This window comes from Falco punctatus (genome assembly GCF_963210335.1).
Source record: "Falco punctatus genome assembly, chromosome: 4".
NCBI classification, from domain to species: domain Eukaryota; kingdom Metazoa; phylum Chordata; class Aves; order Falconiformes; family Falconidae; genus Falco; species Falco punctatus.
The window spans coordinates 46154729-46170980 of record NC_137583.1 but is presented as its reverse complement, the minus strand read 5'-3'; the positions used below and the strand labels follow the sequence as shown (position 1 = coordinate 46170980).

The 16252-nt window shown below is 66.4% G+C and overlaps 1 protein-coding gene across 1 annotated transcript; it reads left to right on the top strand.

Moving 5' to 3' along the window:
* Nucleotides 1-361: 361 nt before the first annotated feature.
* On the top strand, nt 362-15670 carry HCN2 (hyperpolarization activated cyclic nucleotide gated potassium and sodium channel 2). The gene is made up of 8 exons (XM_080384098.1): nt 362-1237; nt 7520-7943; nt 10694-10855; nt 11818-12036; nt 12662-12808; nt 13095-13335; nt 13486-13650; nt 13755-15670. Exons 1-8 carry the CDS (start codon nt 402-404, stop codon nt 14699-14701), a joined length of 3141 nt encoding a protein of 1046 aa, XP_080240224.1. The 5' UTR covers nt 362-401; the 3' UTR covers nt 14702-15670.
* The last annotated feature ends 582 nt before the right edge of the window (nt 15671-16252 follow it).

Here is a 16252-nt window from a genome sequence, read left to right as displayed (position 1 = left end):
GCTGGGGCGGGGGGCAGGAGGTGCTGTCCCACCGACCCGATCCCGGCACCCGGAGCAGCACACCCGGGTGTGGCGTGGCTGCAGGTGTCAGCCTCGGTGGCGTCCAGCAGCAGTTGCTGCCCCGGGTTGTTTCTGGGACATGCAGAAGCTGCCCTGGCCCCCCCAGGTCTCCATCCCTGCGACCACCCTGGGGCAGCTCCTCCAGCCCCCGGCTCGGGGCTGGGAGCCCAGGGCTGGGGGCTGGCTGGGGGCTGGGGGCCCGGGGCTGGGGGCTGGCTGGGGGCTGGGGGCCCGGGGCTGGGGGCTGGCTGGGGGCTCGGTGCTCAGGGCTAAGGGGCTTGGAGCTTGTCTGGGGGCTTGGGGCTCGGGCAGTGGGTCACTGGGGCTGGGGGGGCAAAGCAATGTCACCCCCGTCTGGACAAAGCCCCCGTGCCCGGTGGGGCCCGTCCCCGGCCCGGAGGTGGGTCCGGGCCGCCCCGGCGGGGCCCGCGCTCCTTCCCCGGCGGGGCGGACGGGCCGGCGGAACCCCGCGGCCGAGGGGCGGGGGGAGCGCCCGGCCCCGCACCGGGCACCGCAGCCGTCGAGCGGAGCGGGGCGGCCCCGGTGCCCGGTCCCGCCGGCGAGGGACGTACCGGCGGGGGGAGCTGCGGAGCCGCCCGGTGCCCGGGCCCGGCCCCCCGCCCGGCCCCGCCGCCCGCCCCCGGCCCGCCCCGGCCCGCCCCCGCCCCCGCCGCGGCGGCGGGCGCCACTCGGCCGCCGGTGGCCTCGGCGGCGGCAGCGGCAGGATGCGGGCGGGCCGCGGCGCGGCGGGCGGGGAGGCGGCGGCCGAGGAGGAGGCGGCCGAGGCGGCCAAGCGCGGCGGGGCGGCGGCGGCGGCGGGGCGAGCGCGGGGCCGCGGCGGGAAGGGGTCCCCGAACGGCGAGTGCCGGCGCGGGGAGCCGCCGCGGAGCCCCGGCCCGGAGCCGCCCCGGGAGCCCAAGGTCTCCTTCTCCTGCGGCGGCGGCGGCGCGTCCCCCGGCGGGGCCAAGGCGGCCGAGGAGGGCGCGGGCGAGGATGCGGGCGAGGAGGCCCGCGGGAGCCAGGCCAGCTTCATGCAGCGGCAGTTCGGGGCGATGCTCCAGCCCGGCGTCAACAAGTTCTCGCTGCGGATGTTCGGCTCGCAGAAGGCGGTGGAGCGGGAGCAGGAGCGCGTCAAGTCGGCGGGGGCCTGGATCATCCATCCCTACAGCGACTTCAGGTGCGCCCGGCGGGCGGGGGGCGAGCGGCAGCCCCGGGACCCCGCTCCCGGTGTCACCCGCGGGGACGGTGCGGCGGGGGGAGGCCGGGGGGGAGCGTGGAGCCCAAAGCCGGTCGCGCCGTCGGGGGAAGGGGAGGCCGGGCCCGGCCCCGGGAGAGGGCACCTTGAGCCGTGCCCGAGGCGGCGGTGCAGCTGCTGCTGTGCGCGGGGGGGGGGTTGGGGGTGGCTGGGCATCCCCCTCCCCAGCGGGCACCGCCGTGCAGGGCTGCCCGGAGCCCTGAGACCCCGCCAAGGGCACCCCCTCGTCCTTCCCGGGGCCTCGCACCGCCCGGCCCCTCTGGAGCCCCCCCCCCGGGCTCTGCCCCCAAAGCATCTCAGGGAAGGTGTCCCCCTCCCCTGGCAGGACCGGGGGCTGTCTCTGCGGCCAAGCGGAGGCTCCCCCTCCCCCAAGGAGGCCTGATCATCCTGGCCCTGAGATTCAGGGAGGGATCCATCTCGCTCCCGAGGGGACCAGAGCCTCCTGATCCAGCCTGTGCAGCTTCCAGCCGAGGAATGGCAAAGCCGGGGGGGGGGGGCGGGAAGAACGCGCTGCAGCTCCCGCTCCCGTCCCCCCACCCTGGGCCCTGGGGGAGCTCCAGTGTGGGAAACGCTTCCCAGGTAGCGTGAGAGCTGCTGGGAAGGATGCATGGCTCAGGCTGGTGGCATGGCACCTGGTGGGGGTGGGTGGCTAAGACACCCCCATTGGCATCGCTGGTGAGCCAGCCATTGGGGGCCCCCAGCCCAGCAACCTCAAAGGGGCTGGGGGAACCTTCGCCCAGAGGCTGGGGGGGACGAGGGGCTCGGCTCCGACTCGTTCTGGTGCGCAGGTTGGGGAGGCTCGAGGGAGCGTTCGCTGGTGCTGGCATGGGGGATGCCGCTGAGCCAGGCCTCAGGGTCGCTTCGCTGCTGGTGCTGACTGGCCCCCACTGGTGTGGGGGTCCCTGGGGCAGGTGGGGTGGCTGTGGGCGGTGAGGTCTGCCCTGGGCGGGTGGGCTCGGGGCAGGGACCAGCACCTGCAGTGCCTGCTCTTGCCCTCATGCGCTGCTCCTGGGCTGATCTGGCATCTTCCAGAGCAGCAGCTGGAGGCCCTCAGCATCCTCTCAGGGCTCTCCCCTTGCACAGGGGCCCTGTGCCCTTGTGGCAGACATTCCCATTGGGAACCCTCCGTGGGTATCCATCGGAGCCCCTTCCTTGGCTTGTCGGCTGGGCAGCAGGTTTTGCTGCAGAGCCAAGATGAGGAGCAGCTGCACCGCGCGGCCATGGCTGGTCCCGTGGTGGAGCCAGCTCTGCCATCCCTGCCGTGACTGAGCAGTGCGGTGGTGCCAGGCGGATCCCTGGCACCTGGGGGCTGCCGAGCCAGCGGACCCTGCCCTCTGCGCCGCCCCTGCTCCTCAGCAGCTGCGGGCTGTTGGGGGAGGTTGTGCCCCACTGTCCCCACCACAGCTGCGTCGGGGCCAGCGCCTGCCCCACTTCTCCGAGCTGGCAGAGCCATAGTGCTGCTGAGAGCGGGGTCTCCCTGCGGTGAGCCCGCGGTGGGAGCAAGGCCTTGGAGGCTTCTGTGGGGCGCAGCAGCATCGCTCCCAGGGCTGGCGCTCGCAGTGGGCGGGTGGGCACTGGTCCACGCCGGGGTGACCTTGGGGAGTCACCCTGGCCAGCCTGCCCCGCGCTGGCTCCATCCCTCCTGGAGTCGCTATCAAGAGTTGATACCCATTGGGGAAGAGCCGCTGCCTGTGTTTGGATGCTGCAAGTGGCGTAGGAGAGTTCCCTGCCCAGCGGGGAGGAGCGGCAGGCAGAGCCACGGCATCGTCTGGGTCTACAAACGTGCACATAAACAGGATCGGCTCAACGCAGGGCTGACAGCCTGGCTGCGAGGAACCCGCGCCGCTTGTGCGTGTTGAGGACGTGTGTCCATTCCACGTCGCCCTGCCCTAAAAAAAATATGTTGTGTTTATCTAGCAATAATAATGGAGGATGAACCCAGTCATGTTTGCCCTGCAAAACCCATTTTCCCATCTTAAGATAAAATCATTACACATCTGCTTATGTGACATCATTTCATAATCGGAGTCCTTTAGCGATCCTGTCTCCTCATGGGCACCGCGCTGCCGTTATTCATGCAAAATTCAGGGGTGGACTTGCTCCAGGAATGAAAGTTGCTATTTACATGAATATTGAATTATCAGGAAGCAGCCTGGGTGGCTGGTTGAGATCCTGAGCTGCAAATCTGATAAAAGAGACATAAATGGTGTGCTGAAGTAGGCTGTGTCGAGCAGAGCCGTGTCCTTTAGGGTGCTGTGCACAGATGTCCCTGTCTTTACCGCTTCTGGTCCTTATCAGTGGCAGGATAAAACCCAGCTAGCGCTGACTTTTTCATTGTGGCTGCTGGTGTTTCTGCAACTGGGGTGTTGCCCTTGGGGCGGGATTGGGAGCCTGGGGGGGCTGCATCCAGCCCTCGTTTCACAGTGACCTGGGGCACGTTGCTGGTCTGGCCCCAATCCTTATAGCCTGTACACAGCCGAGAGCCAGGCATGTGCAGGGCTGGGGGTGCATCAGCCAGGGCCAAGCAGGGGGTGGCCAGTCACGTTCCCAGGGGGGCCAGGTGCTCCCCCGGGGCACAGGAGCCCGGGCAGCTGGTGCTCCAGCCTGGTGGTCGATGCCTTCCCCCTGCTTGGTGGCGAGTGACTTGCATAAGCCCGGGAGGAGGGCTGAGCCCAGCGCCTCGCTGGATGCATCAGTAATGCGGAGAGCTGCGCGCAGCCGGTGATTCAGTGGTGCTGGTGGTGCCCGGCTCCCGGTGACCACCGCGGGGCTGCCCGGTACGGCCATGCCGGCATCCCCTCCTGCCAGCCTGGCACTCACAGCCTTCCACCAGGCGCGGGGCAGGGGCCCAGCTGTGGGGTTTTGCTGCTGGCGAATTTCTGTTGCAAGAGCTGGTCCCACACCTGAGCTAGAGGCATCCAGAGCACGCGGCCCCAGTGCTGCTTGGCTGGAGCCTTCCTCATCTGGAGTTAAAATGTTTTTGGGGGCTTTGCTGCTGCCTGGATGGTGCCACCAAACAGCTGGTGTCACGTCGGGGCTTCTGATCAGAGGGACTCTGCTGTTGCTCCCGACGTGTGTGCCAGCGCTGTGCTGGTCCCCGTGTTACCGTTCCCCCTGCTGAGGGTGTTGGGGAGCTCTTGACCCCTCTGCAGCGTCAGCGTGGGGTGCTCGGACCTGGGGGCTCCTCGGGGAAGAAAGGCTGCAACTGACTGGGGCGAGTGTCGAGGTTTGGGTCTTCGAAAAGTTTGCAAAGCCTTTATCCCCCTGCTTCCCTCCCCAAGGACCCCCCCCAGGTAAAAGGCTTTTCCAGGGGAGAGCAGCAACCAGTCATGCATCGCAACTGGCTGTACTGGGATGCAGGGATGCGGACGGCATGTTGGGCACTGCACCGTGCTGCTTGCTTGGCTCGGGCAAACTTCTGCCGTTGGCTTCTTAACCCACTTCTAAGAGCGACCTCATTTTTAAAATACAAGTTTTTAGTGCAAGTTTGCAAAGTGTCAATCCCGCACCAATCCTGCACTGATCCTGCGCTGCTCCCACCTGCTGGGAAGCCTGGCTGTTTGCTGCCAGGGCCCTGGTCTGGGCCAAGGGGCTCAGCCCTCGGGGGCACCTCCTGCAGAGCGGCCCGTGGGGGGGCTTCGTCCACCTGGGCAGGCTGGCCAGTGGGCGGCTCGGTGCCCAGGCAATGGGGTTGCTGTAGAGAGGAGCGATGCGTGGCACCGAGCGTGCGGAGGTGGCTGGATCATCCCCCGCATCCCACCGGAGCTCTGTGTGGAGCTGAGCCGGGATGGCCCCGGTGTCCTGTGGCTGTGCCCCCCTGGACGGCTCAGGGGGGTTCTCCTGGTCCCCTCCCAGGAGGTAACAGCAGGCACGCAGGGGGGCTTTGCTGGTGCGGCCGTTGGGATTGCCCCGTGCCTCTCTGGCCTCAGGGTCTCCGTCAGGCTTTTAGAGGTGCTGAGGAGATGGGAGCTCTGTGGGGGGACGTGCCCTGGGGTCTCGGCGGGCAGGAGTGTGGTGAAGCCCCTGGGAGCTTGGATGGAGTCGGGGGGCTTCATCCCAACTCGCCTCCTGCCCAGGACCTGTGGGGCAGCACCGCTGTGCCAGGCTTCGGGTGGGCGATGGAGCAGGAGCACAGCAGCCCCTGCTCACAGGGGCTTTGGGCATCTTCTGTCATCATCGCTGCCATTCAATTGGGTCAGAATCAAGGGAGGAGGGTGCTGAGGATCCTAATTAATTTGTTTTCAGATATTTTTAGTAGCCTGGATTGGATCTTTTTCTCTGTGCCCACACTGCCCTCCAAGGAAGAAAGCGTTGGCATCGCACCCAGGTCCCCGAAGAGACCTCGCAGTCAGTTGCGTGTGCTGGGGGGGGACCAGGAGCAGTTTATCTTTCTCAGCAGGCCAAATTCTGCCCTGGCTTAGCCAGATTGCAAAGGGATTTGAGCCAGTGGAGAGTTTTGCCCATCTGGCACGGTTATTTAATCTTTGTTCTTCACAGCTTTGCATGGCTAATGCCCCTGTGGGACTTGCTTTGTGCAGCAGGGTCAGTTTGCAGCGAGAGCTGCCGGGGGCTTTGCGGGACAGATCCAGCCCGGTGCTGCTGCCCCAGCCTCAGCGGTGGCTCTGCTGACGCTGGCATCTCTGGGGGGCTGTGCCATGTGGCAGGAGCCCAGGGGTCCGGCAGGGTCCCCCATGGCTGTGGCCTCACTGCCCACGGGGATCACGGGGCGCTGGAGCCGGTCATGCTGGCAGCCGGAGCTCGCCTGTGGGGGTGCGGGGGGAGCACAGCCTGCTCCTCCCAGCTGGCGAGGGTACCCTGGAGACAGCCCTGGGTGTGAAGTCATCCTTGTGCAGCAGTGACATCACTCACGGTTGCCACGGCAACGTCTCACATGGAGAAGGTGTCATTGGAGAAAGGTCAGGAGCTGGGATGCTCAGCTCCTTCTGGTCCTGCGCTAATCTGCACGGGCGGGGGGAGGATGGATCCAGCCCATCTCCCATTCCTGTGTGTGGGAGGTCTCCCCCTCATCCCCCCATCCCTGGCAGCGTGGCCGGGGCACCCCCTGCCCGTCAGCCCACAGCTCCCGGGAGCTCCTGCCTGGGGCGGGCAGCGTGGCAGGGTGGGCTGAGCGGAGATGTGTGGGTGAGGGTCCTGTGTGTCTGTGTGTGACTTGAGGAGCATCCCCCCCTCCTGCCCCCCCATGCCAGTGCTGGGGTGCAGGGCAGGGGGGTAGCAAGGGGCTGGGGTATCCCCTCAGGGACAGGGCTGCTGTGACCTTGCAGATGCTCGGAAAGGTCATCAGTGGCCCGGAAGGTGGGGATGAGGAGAAAGGAGAGAAGGAGGCGGTGAGGCAGGAGGGGGTGGGGGCGGCAGAGCCGTGCAGCCCAGGCAGAGGTAAAGGCGGCCGCCTGCTCCTGCTCCTCCGCTGCCTGCCCAGGGCTGCAGGCGATGCCGGCTCCAGCTGCAGACCTACGTGATCTGCTGCTCCGGGAGCCACCGCGGCTCCTTCCATCGCTGTGGCTCCTTCCACCGTGGCCGCACGGCCGGGGTCCACCATGGAGCCCCCACCCTGCGCATCCCCAAATCCAGGACCACAGCCCGGTGCAGTGAGGTGCTGGGGTGGGGTGGCCCTGGGGACTCTGTCCCCCATCCTCGGGTCCCCGCTGTGAGAGCAGGGAGGGGTGGGGGCTCTCCCGTCCTACCCTCCCCCCACAACCTTGAGCGCTGCCTGCGGGGAGTGCGGTGGCCTCGCCGTGGTGGGCGGTGTGGGGATGAGGGTGGTCCCCAGCCCGTGGGCTGCCCCAGGGCAGCTCAGCGCGAGGGTCTCCCCCACCGGTGCTTGGCAGCATCGTTCTCCCCGTGCCTTGGGGTTGGGTGCTCAGGACGCACCTGAGGCCAAACCAGCCCAGCAGGAAGAGCCCCCAGCAGCAGCCAGCCTCCGGCCTCATCCTGCACCCCCTCTGCACTTGCGCAGCCCTACCTCAACCAGGGGCTGTGCTAGCCTGCGGGATCGGGCCCGGGGCAGCTGGGAGAGCAGGGAGCACCCCCTGGGGAATGGAGGGGGTGCCTGTGGCTGAGGTAGCATCAGTGACAGCACCCTGGTAGCGCAGGTCCCTCAGGGCAGGCGCGGTGGCCGGGTCCCCTCCATGTGGGGGGCAGCTGCAGGGCGCTGGTGACACCCTCCTCCATCTGGTTGCTCCCCAGGTTTTACTGGGACTTCACGATGCTGCTCTTCATGGTGGGCAACCTGATCATCATTCCCGTGGGCATCACCTTCTTCAAGGAGGAGACCACAGCACCCTGGATCGTGTTCAACGTGGTCTCCGACACCTTCTTCCTGATGGACCTAGTGCTGAACTTCCGGACGGGGATTGTCATTGAGGACAACACAGAAATCATCCTGGACCCTGAGAGAATCAAGAAAAAGTACCTCAAGACCTGGTTTGTGGTGGACTTTGTCTCCTCCATCCCCGTGGACTACGTCTTCCTCATTGTGGAGAAGGGCATAGACTCGGAGGTGTACAAGACGGCCCGCGCCCTCCGCATCGTCCGCTTCACCAAGATCCTCAGCCTCCTGCGGCTCCTCCGCCTCTCCCGGCTCATCCGCTACATCCACCAGTGGGAGGAGGTAGGGGTCCCGTGGGATGCAGCCCCCGGTGGGTCCCTCCTCCAGCAATGGTGGGACCGGCTGGGAGAGAGCGGGAGCGGGGAGGGGTCCCTGTGAGGGCGGTGGGGCTTGGGGCTGCCTGAGGTGCTGGTGGGTTGGATGGGGCCTGGGGGGCTGTGCGTGGAGCTATGACCCACCCTGGAGGGGGAGAGGTTCTGGTGTCCCCCACCCTCCCGTGGCTCTGTCCCCAGTGGGACAGCTGTGACATGAGAGTGCTCCCGCTCCGCTTCAGCGTGAAGGCAGCCCCCCCCCCCCAGCTCCTCAGGGGCTGCTGAGCTCAGCTGAGCCGTGCCCTGTCTGTGCACGTGTGTGTGTGTGCACGTGTGTGCCTGGGTGCTGGGGTTTGCACAGCTGGTCCCGGTGCCGTGGTACCGCACCACCCATGGGTGACAGCCTGCTCTGCCAGCAGCTTGACCGCGTCCCCCTGCTCAGCTCGATGCTGCTCGCCTCGGGGGCGCTGGGACCCCTGGGTCCCCAGGGCAGGGGGCAGGGTGCTGCCTGGGCTTGGCGCACCCAGGGTGGCGTGGGGTGCGAGGGGACGTGGTGCTGGGCTGGGGAGCGGGGTGCTGGGGTGCAGGGTGCAGCCAGCTGTGCCGCGTGGCTCTGGCACGTGGGCTGGTGCCTCCCGGCAGCTCCGCTGGCTGGGGCTGTGCAGGTGCTTGCTGCAGCGTGCAGCCAGCTGTGCACCCGCAGGCTGGAGGGGCTGCAAGGAGCTCCCCTCCTCTTCCTCCTGTTCCTTGCCACTGTGTGTCCCCAGGCCTGGCAAGGGCATGTGCCGGCTCGTGGCCAGGCATCCCTCGTGCAGGCTGCGGCGGGCGAGAGCCACCCGGTAGCACGGCAGGGCCTTGCGGTGCAGCCTGGGCACGGTGACGTTGGCTCCGGTGGTTGCAGGGTGGGCACCGGTCCCTCCTGCACCTGCAGCCTGCAGAGACATGGAGCCACTCTGCGAGTTGGTGTGGGCACCGGGGGCTTGTGTCTGGCAGCGCCTGGCCGTAGGGAGCAGCCCCCCCATATCCCGGCCCAACGGCGTCAGGGGGTCTGGCTCTGTCCTGGCCTGACCCTGTGATGGGGAACCCCCCCAGCCCTGGCACATGGCTCTTCCCACCCGGCTGAGCTCGGCTCCCCCAGCCTGGCAGAGCCCCAAGCCTTGCAGCGCCGCTGGGGGCTGCCCCCTCTTCCTCGGGCGGAGGAGTTGGGGGACACAGTCCAGTCTCCATCCCCGCATCCCCCTGCCCGCATCCCACCCTGCCCTGTGCCCTTCTCCCACAGCTGGCGCTGGGTTCTGCTGCAGGAGCATCCCACGTCTCCTGCAAATCCCCCATCCCAAAGTGTGTCTGTCCCCCCCCGGTCCCTCCCCTGCCAGGGCTCCAGCTCTGCGCCCTTTTCCCCGTCTGACTTGGTTGGGGGGGTGGGTTATACCCGTGCATGGCTGCGTGGTGTCCTGGTAATCACGTCCACTTCTGGGGGACAGGAGGGGAGCACAGCCCCCGTCCCCACCGGGACCTCACTGCCTGCTCTCAGAGGTGGCGCGGTCGGGGCTGGCGGATGGCGTGGAACCACCTCTGGTGGGGCTGGGGGTGCCCGGTTCTGCCCCCAGCAGCAGACATCACGCCGGCTCTGCCTCGTCCTGCCCACGCCGTGTGCCCTGCCTGGGCAGGCAGGCTCCGAGCCCGGGGCTGGGCGCAGGGGAAGGGGACCCCGTGCCCTTGCCCATGCCCATGCCCTTGCTGTGCGGCTGCTCCATGTGATGCTGTAGGACTCCAGCCTTGAATCTACAGCGGGGAAGGGGAGAGAGACTGGGGATTTCACTGCCAGGAGTTAATTTCTTATTTTCTTTCTTTTTTCCTCCCCTTTGAACTCACCTTTTCTGAACCCTAAAAATACTAAAGGAAAAGGAACAAGTCCTCAGCCCATTTGTACACGTCTCTAACCCCTGGGTTTGCCTGTGCAGGGCTCTGGGGCGAGAGGTGCTGAGGGGGGGCTGGGGGCTGGGATGTGGCCGGAGGGGGAGCCCTGCTCTCACCGAAGCTGCAGGCTGGTGCTGGGAGTGACGAGGGTCCTCAGAGCACCCAGTGTCCTCCCTTCGCCCACCCCTCCACAACCAGGGCTCTGGTCCTGGGAGCGCCGTGGTGGGTCCCGGTGATCACGGCTCCTTCCCGGGCTGGAGGCTGTCCCGGGGGGCTCTCCCAGGGTGTCACTGGTGGGTCTCAGATGTTGATGCTCTTGTAGCCCCCAGCCCTGGGGGGATGCAACACTGTCCCTGGGGGGATGCAGCCCTGTCCCCCCATCAGGGTGGGTTCTCCGCAGCCACCCTGGCCATGCTCCCCAGATCGGGTCTACCTTCAGCCCTACCCTGAGGTGGGCACCTCAGGACCTTCTTTTCCAAAAGCCAGCCAGGGGCTGAGCCCTGCACCCGCTGCCCCGGGGTCTGCCCCCTCCCTCCTCAGTGCCCAGTGTATCTGGCTCTCCCTGAGCATCCACCAGCGCTGGCTTATCCTCAGCAAAACTCGCAGCCATTAGCGCTCTCTGGGGCAGCAGCGTGGCGGCATCCCTCTGGCTATAAATAGGCAGGTGGAGGGCAGCCACCCCGGGCTGGGACAGCCTATTTCGGCTGAGGTCATGTGGGTTGGTGCCCCGAGCGGGGCTGGGCAGTGGGAGGACAGTCCCTGCGCTCACCCTCTGCCATCCCACCCCGGCCCCTCCACCCGTAGATCTTCCACATGACCTACGACCTGGCCAGCGCAGTGATGAGGATCATCAACCTCATCGGCATGATGCTGCTGCTCTGCCATTGGGATGGCTGCCTCCAGTTCCTCGTGCCCATGCTGCAGGATTTCCCCCAGAACTGCTGGGTCTCCATCAACGGGATGGTGGTGAGTGCCAGCCCTCACCCCGCCGTGCTCCCCCCCTGCCTCCCCCTGGGTCCCCGTCCATCCCCGTGTCCTCGGGCCTCTCTCCAGTGACCCCAGGGGATGCCATCCCTGTGCCGGCTGGTGATGCTGTCCCGGTGGTGCCAGTGTGGAGGGTGCAGGGCACCCTGTGCTTGCTGCGGACCATCTCCCTGGCGAGGCAGCGGATCGATCTGGGCGGGCGGACGATGCTGACACTGCTCTCTGCCCCATCCCCTGCCGCCTTCTGCTCATTAGCAGCAAAGCTGCTATTAATAAATAATGGGCCACGTTTCTAATTGCTCCCTCTCAGCCTTGCAGCCTGCTGCAAATGGCTCTTCTCCCTCCGTCTGTCTCGTCCCGTTCTGCCGGTGTTTCCATTTCTGCTCTGGTCCCCCCCTCGCCCCGCCTGGCTTCCTCCCCTTCCTCTTCTCCCTGTCTCATGCATCTCCTGCCCTGGCTGCTTTGCTCCTGGGGGAGACCTGGGGCTTCATGTGGGGCTGGGCCAGGGGATTTCTGCCCCAGGTGCCACCAGCCTGTCCCATCTGCGGTTGCCTGCTGTGCCAGCCACGTCCGCAGGCTCCCGTGCATGAGTGCTGCAAGTGGAGTCCACAAACTCAGAGCTTGTTCCCATCACAGCAATTCACAGGGGCTTGCTGCGCTTCTGCGTATCAGCTTAAAAAAAAAAGTAAAATGACTGACTACCTAAAAGGAAGCCAGGTGGGCGGTGAGGTGCGGAAACGCGCTGGGAGTGGGAAGGAGCAGAGGTGAGACACAAACCCAGCCATACCTGCCTAAAAATCCTGTTGCTGAGCGCTGTTGGGAGATGCAGGAGGAGAACCTGGATTGCCTGGGTCAGGGTGTCGTGCCTACGCACGCACACGCGCGTGTGCAAGCAGCTGTGCCCCAGCCATCGCTGAGCACCGCCACCATCCCTATCGCTGCAGAACGACTCCTGGAGCGAGCTGTACTCCTTTGCCCTCTTCAAGTCCATGAGCCACATGCTTTGCATCGGCTATGGGAAGCAGGCACCCGAGAGCATGACGGACATCTGGCTGACGATGCTGAGCATGATCGTGGGGGCCACCTGCTACGCCATGTTCATCGGCCACGCCACTGCCCTCATCCAGTCGCTGGACTCCTCCCGGCGCCAGTACCAGGAGAAGGTAGGATGGGGCTTCATGGGATCACAGCTCCTGTCGTGTGGAGGAAGGTCCAGGGACACCTCAGAGCAGCCTTCCAGCACCTCAAGGGGCCAACAAGAAAGCTGGAGAGGGGCTTTTTGCAAGGGCATGAAATGGTAGGACAAGGGAGGATGGCTTTAAACTGAAAGAGTGTAGATTTAGGTGAAATGTTAGGAAGAAATTGTTCACTGAGAGGGTCACGATGCGCTGGCAGAGGCTGCCCAGAGCAGCTGTGGGTGCCCCATCCCTGGCAGTGCTCAAGGCCAGGTGTGAACGGGGCTTGGAGCAACCTGGCATGCTGGAAGGTGTCCCTGCCTCTGGCGGGGGGGTTGGAACTGGGTGATCTTTAAAGTCCCATCCAACCCAAACATCCAACCCAAACCATTGTGATTCTGTGATACAACCCCCTCCTGGAGCCGCAGCGGTGCAGCCGGGCAGGGTGGGGGCTCCCTGTTGACACCGTCTGCAGGGCAGGGACGGGCGATGGAGCGGGACCTGACAGCAGGGAGGGGACCGAGATCAGCCCCATGGAGCGGGGACCTGGCTGGGGGGTCCCCGGCCCCCCGGCCCCAGCCCAGCTGGCCGCTGACACTGCCTCCCCCCACAGTACAAGCAGGTGGAGCAGTACATGTCCTTCCACAAGCTGCCCGCCGACTTCCGACAGAAGATCCATGACTACTACGAGCATCGCTACCAGGGCAAGATGTTCGACGAGGACAGCATCCTGGGGGAGCTCAATGAGCCCTTGCGTGAGGTAAGGGCCCCAAGGCTGGAGAGCTGGGCGTGGGATGCCACAGTGAGGATGGGGACTGTCGTCGTCCCCCCCCCAGTTAGGGACCCCCTGCTCCCTGCCATGGAGGGGCTGTGGGACTCACCAGCTCCTGCAGTGTGTGCGCTGGCTTTGCAGCTCTGAGTGTGAGTGTGTCCACGCGCAATCTGTGTGCTGGGGTGTCTGTGTGTGCTGACACCGCTGTGCTCACGTGCCTGCTCTGGGGAAGCCCTGTCCCTGCCTCCTGGTCCCTCACCTCCTTCCCCTGCAGGAAATCGTGAACTTCAACTGCCGCAAACTGGTGGCCTCGATGCCACTGTTTGCCAACGCGGACCCCAACTTTGTCACGGCGATGCTCACCAAGCTGAAGTTCGAGGTGTTCCAGCCAGGTGACTACATCATCCGTGAGGGCACTATCGGCAAGAAGATGTACTTCATCCAGCATGGGGTGGTCAGCATCCTCACCAAGGGCAACAAGGAGATGAAACTCTCCGACGGCTCCTACTTCGGAGGTGAGCGCTGGCAGGGCTGAGGCACTGGGATGCCCGCGCTGCCCTGGGGCAGCCACCGCCGTGTGGTTCTCACCCTTTGCTCCTGGCCCACCCCCATTTCCAGTCCTCGCTGGTGGAGTGTTGACCTTGGCACCGTTGTCTTCCCCCCAGAAATCTGCCTGCTGACCCGCGGCCGGCGCACGGCCAGCGTCCGGGCAGACACTTACTGCCGCCTCTACTCGCTGTCGGTGGACAACTTCAACGAGGTGCTGGAGGAGTACCCCATGATGAGACGGGCCTTTGAGACCGTGGCCATCGACCGCCTTGACCGCATCGGTAAGGCACAGAGGGCTCTGGAGGGGGGACAGCTGTGGCTGGGCTGGGGGGAGCCCTGTGTAGCCCCGGCGCGGGGTCTCACACGGTGCTCCCCGTCTCTGCAGGGAAGAAGAACTCAATCCTGCTCCACAAAGTGCAGCACGACCTAAACTCGGGGGTCTTCAACAACCAGGAGAACGAGATCATCCAGGAGATTGTCAAGTACGACCGGGAGATGGTGCAGCAGGCGGAGCTGCAGCAGCACACGGCCATGTACAGCCCCGTCCAGCCCCAGGTCACCTCTGCCATCGCCACCCTCCAGCAAGCCGTCGCCATGAGCTTCTGCCCACAGATGGCCAGCCCGCTGGTGGGCTCCATGGCCCTGGGCTCGCCCCGCATGATGCGCCGCTTGCAGTACGCCCAGGCCGTGCCCAGCCCCTTCGCCGTCTCCCCCGTCCTGCTGCAGCAGAGCCCCCCGCCGCAGCCGCAGCCTCCCCTGCCCCACGCCAACCCCTCGCCCTCGCAGGACCAGGCGCAGCCCGCGGCCCTGCCCGCCTCCACCAGCGCCTTCGCCGCCGCCGCGGCCAGCCCGCCGTCCCAAAGCCCCCTGGCCAGCCGGACGTTCGCCTACGGGGGGGCGCCGGGGCAGCTGGGCTCCCAGCTCTCCCTCAGCCAGCAGCAAGCCCCCGGCTCGCCCCAGCGCCTGGCCGCCCACAAAAGCACGCAGGCGCTGCACACCAGCAGCCTCAGCCAGGATTCGCGGCCCCTGTCGGCCTCGCAGCCCTCCCTGCCCCACGGGCTGGCGGCCGGCAGCACCCAGAGCCCCCCAGCCTCGGCCCGCGAGTCCTGCGCCTCCATCGGCGGGGGCCCGGCCGCCGCCTCGCTGGGCCCCCCGGCCGGGCTGCGGGGCCAGGCGGCCTCGCGGGGGGCTCTGGCCCACCCGGTGTCGACGGGCTCGGTGCACGTGGGACCACCCGCCCTGCCGCAGGACTCGGCGGCGGCCCGCAAGGATTCGGCGGCCAGCACGCCCGACACGGACCCAGCCAAGTCCCGGCTGTCTTCCAACTTGTGACCTCCGCGCCACGCCAGCCCCGGGGACAAACGCGCCGGAGGGGCCGCGGCAGTGAGTCCCAGCTGGCCCCGTGCCCGTCCCGTGCCGCCCCGACGCGGAGCCCCGGGTGAGGGCCACGGCCGCCCCACCGGCGCCAGCCCCGCTCCTGGCTTCCCTCCTGCCACGCGCTGCAGAGCGGGGCAGCTGCCGGGGGGTGGGCACGGGGCCTCTGTGCCCCCACCACCACCACCACGGCGGGGGTCGGGCTGAGCCCCCCGCCCGCATCACCTCCGACCAAAGTCTGGCCCCATCTCCCACTCCCTACGGCGAAGCCCCGCTGCCCCCCGGCTGCCCCATAGAAGCCACCGCTGCATCATCCCCTGTGATCAACTCTGTATATGATAGATATGACCTGAATCCGTACCTGTGTGTGTGCATCCGCAGGACACCTCCCCGGGGCTTTAGGCGCGCTGGCCGCCCCCGGCGCGAGTCCCTGCCTCCCCTCCCACAGCCCCAAGGCGAGGGGTGATGGTCCAGGACTGGAGGTAAGTTGGTGGGGGGTGGGGAGGGGGGTTGTGTGTCTGAGGGATGGTCGCCCTGAGGCTTGAGAGCACCCCACGCCCACGCTGTCCCCCAGCCCCACAGCCAGCGCTAGGATGGAGGCAGATGCTGGAGCCTGGGGCCCCGAGCCCTGGGGCTGCCCCACCGGCAGTCCCCGCTTTAAGGCTGGGGAAGGCATACGCTGCGTGTACCGGCGTGCCTGCGGGTGTGTGTGTGCGCCTACAGATGCGTGTGCGGGTGTGTGTGCACGTATGCCTCTCGGCCGAGCACTCTGGAACCTTCCACGCTGAATGTACGCAGCGAGCGAGGGGCTGCGTGCCAGCCCGGCACCCTGAAGCTGCGCAGCCGGTGGGACAGGGCCCCGCTCCAAGCGTCCCCCTTCCCATCCAGCCCATCCTGTGCAATAAACGTCAGCAGCTGACAGAGCTACGCACGACTCCGTCTCTGCTTCTTCACCACTGTCCCTCCCTGCCGTGGCTCCGGCTGCTCCCGCTCCCCTTGCCCAGGCCTGGGAGCCCTGCCACCGGGCACAGCCCCAGGCTGCAGGAGGCAGCTTTGTCCTTTGAAGAGCTGCTTCCCTGCCAGAAAAAAGGAAAGGTGAAAAGCCTCCTCCCAGAACGTTTCGCCCTCGCGAAATGCCATGTCCCTGCTCCAGCATCAGCAAGGAAGGAGCTGGGAGCGGGCTGCGAGCTGGAGCCTGTGGGGGTACAGGGCTCGGCCAAGAGCTGTACACACTGCTCCAGCTGCAAAATCTTAAAAACATCAGTTTTACACGCAGCCCCAGGGTGAGGAGGCTGGAAGGCCAGAGTCTCAGCAAGACAGGAGGCTTCTGGCTAAAGCTGCAAGGGGCAGGCAGCTGCAGCCAGCCCCTGCAAGAGCCCAGCTACCACTGCAGCTCTGGGCTGCAGGAAAGTTTTGCCTATTTCTGCTACAAAAGCATTTTCAAAATGTGACACCTCTGTGAGTAACTAAAGCCCAACCAGTCAGCAAAACAGCAGCAGTCTGGGGAGA

What these genes read in the sequence shown, in the direction of transcription:
- HCN2 (XM_080384098.1), top strand. Translation starts at nt 402, where the DNA reads ATGTCACCCCCGTCTGGACAAAGCCCCCGTGCCCGGTGGGGCCCGTCC. An exon ending in TCTCCATCAACGGGATGGTG is followed by an intron (nt 10,856 to 11,817) that starts GTGAGTGCCAGC and finishes CTATCGCTGCAG; the next exon opens with AACGACTCCTGGAGCGAGCT. An exon ending in CGACGGCTCCTACTTCGGAG is followed by an intron (nt 13,336 to 13,485) that starts GTGAGCGCTGGC and finishes TCTTCCCCCCAG; the next exon opens with AAATCTGCCTGCTGACCCGC.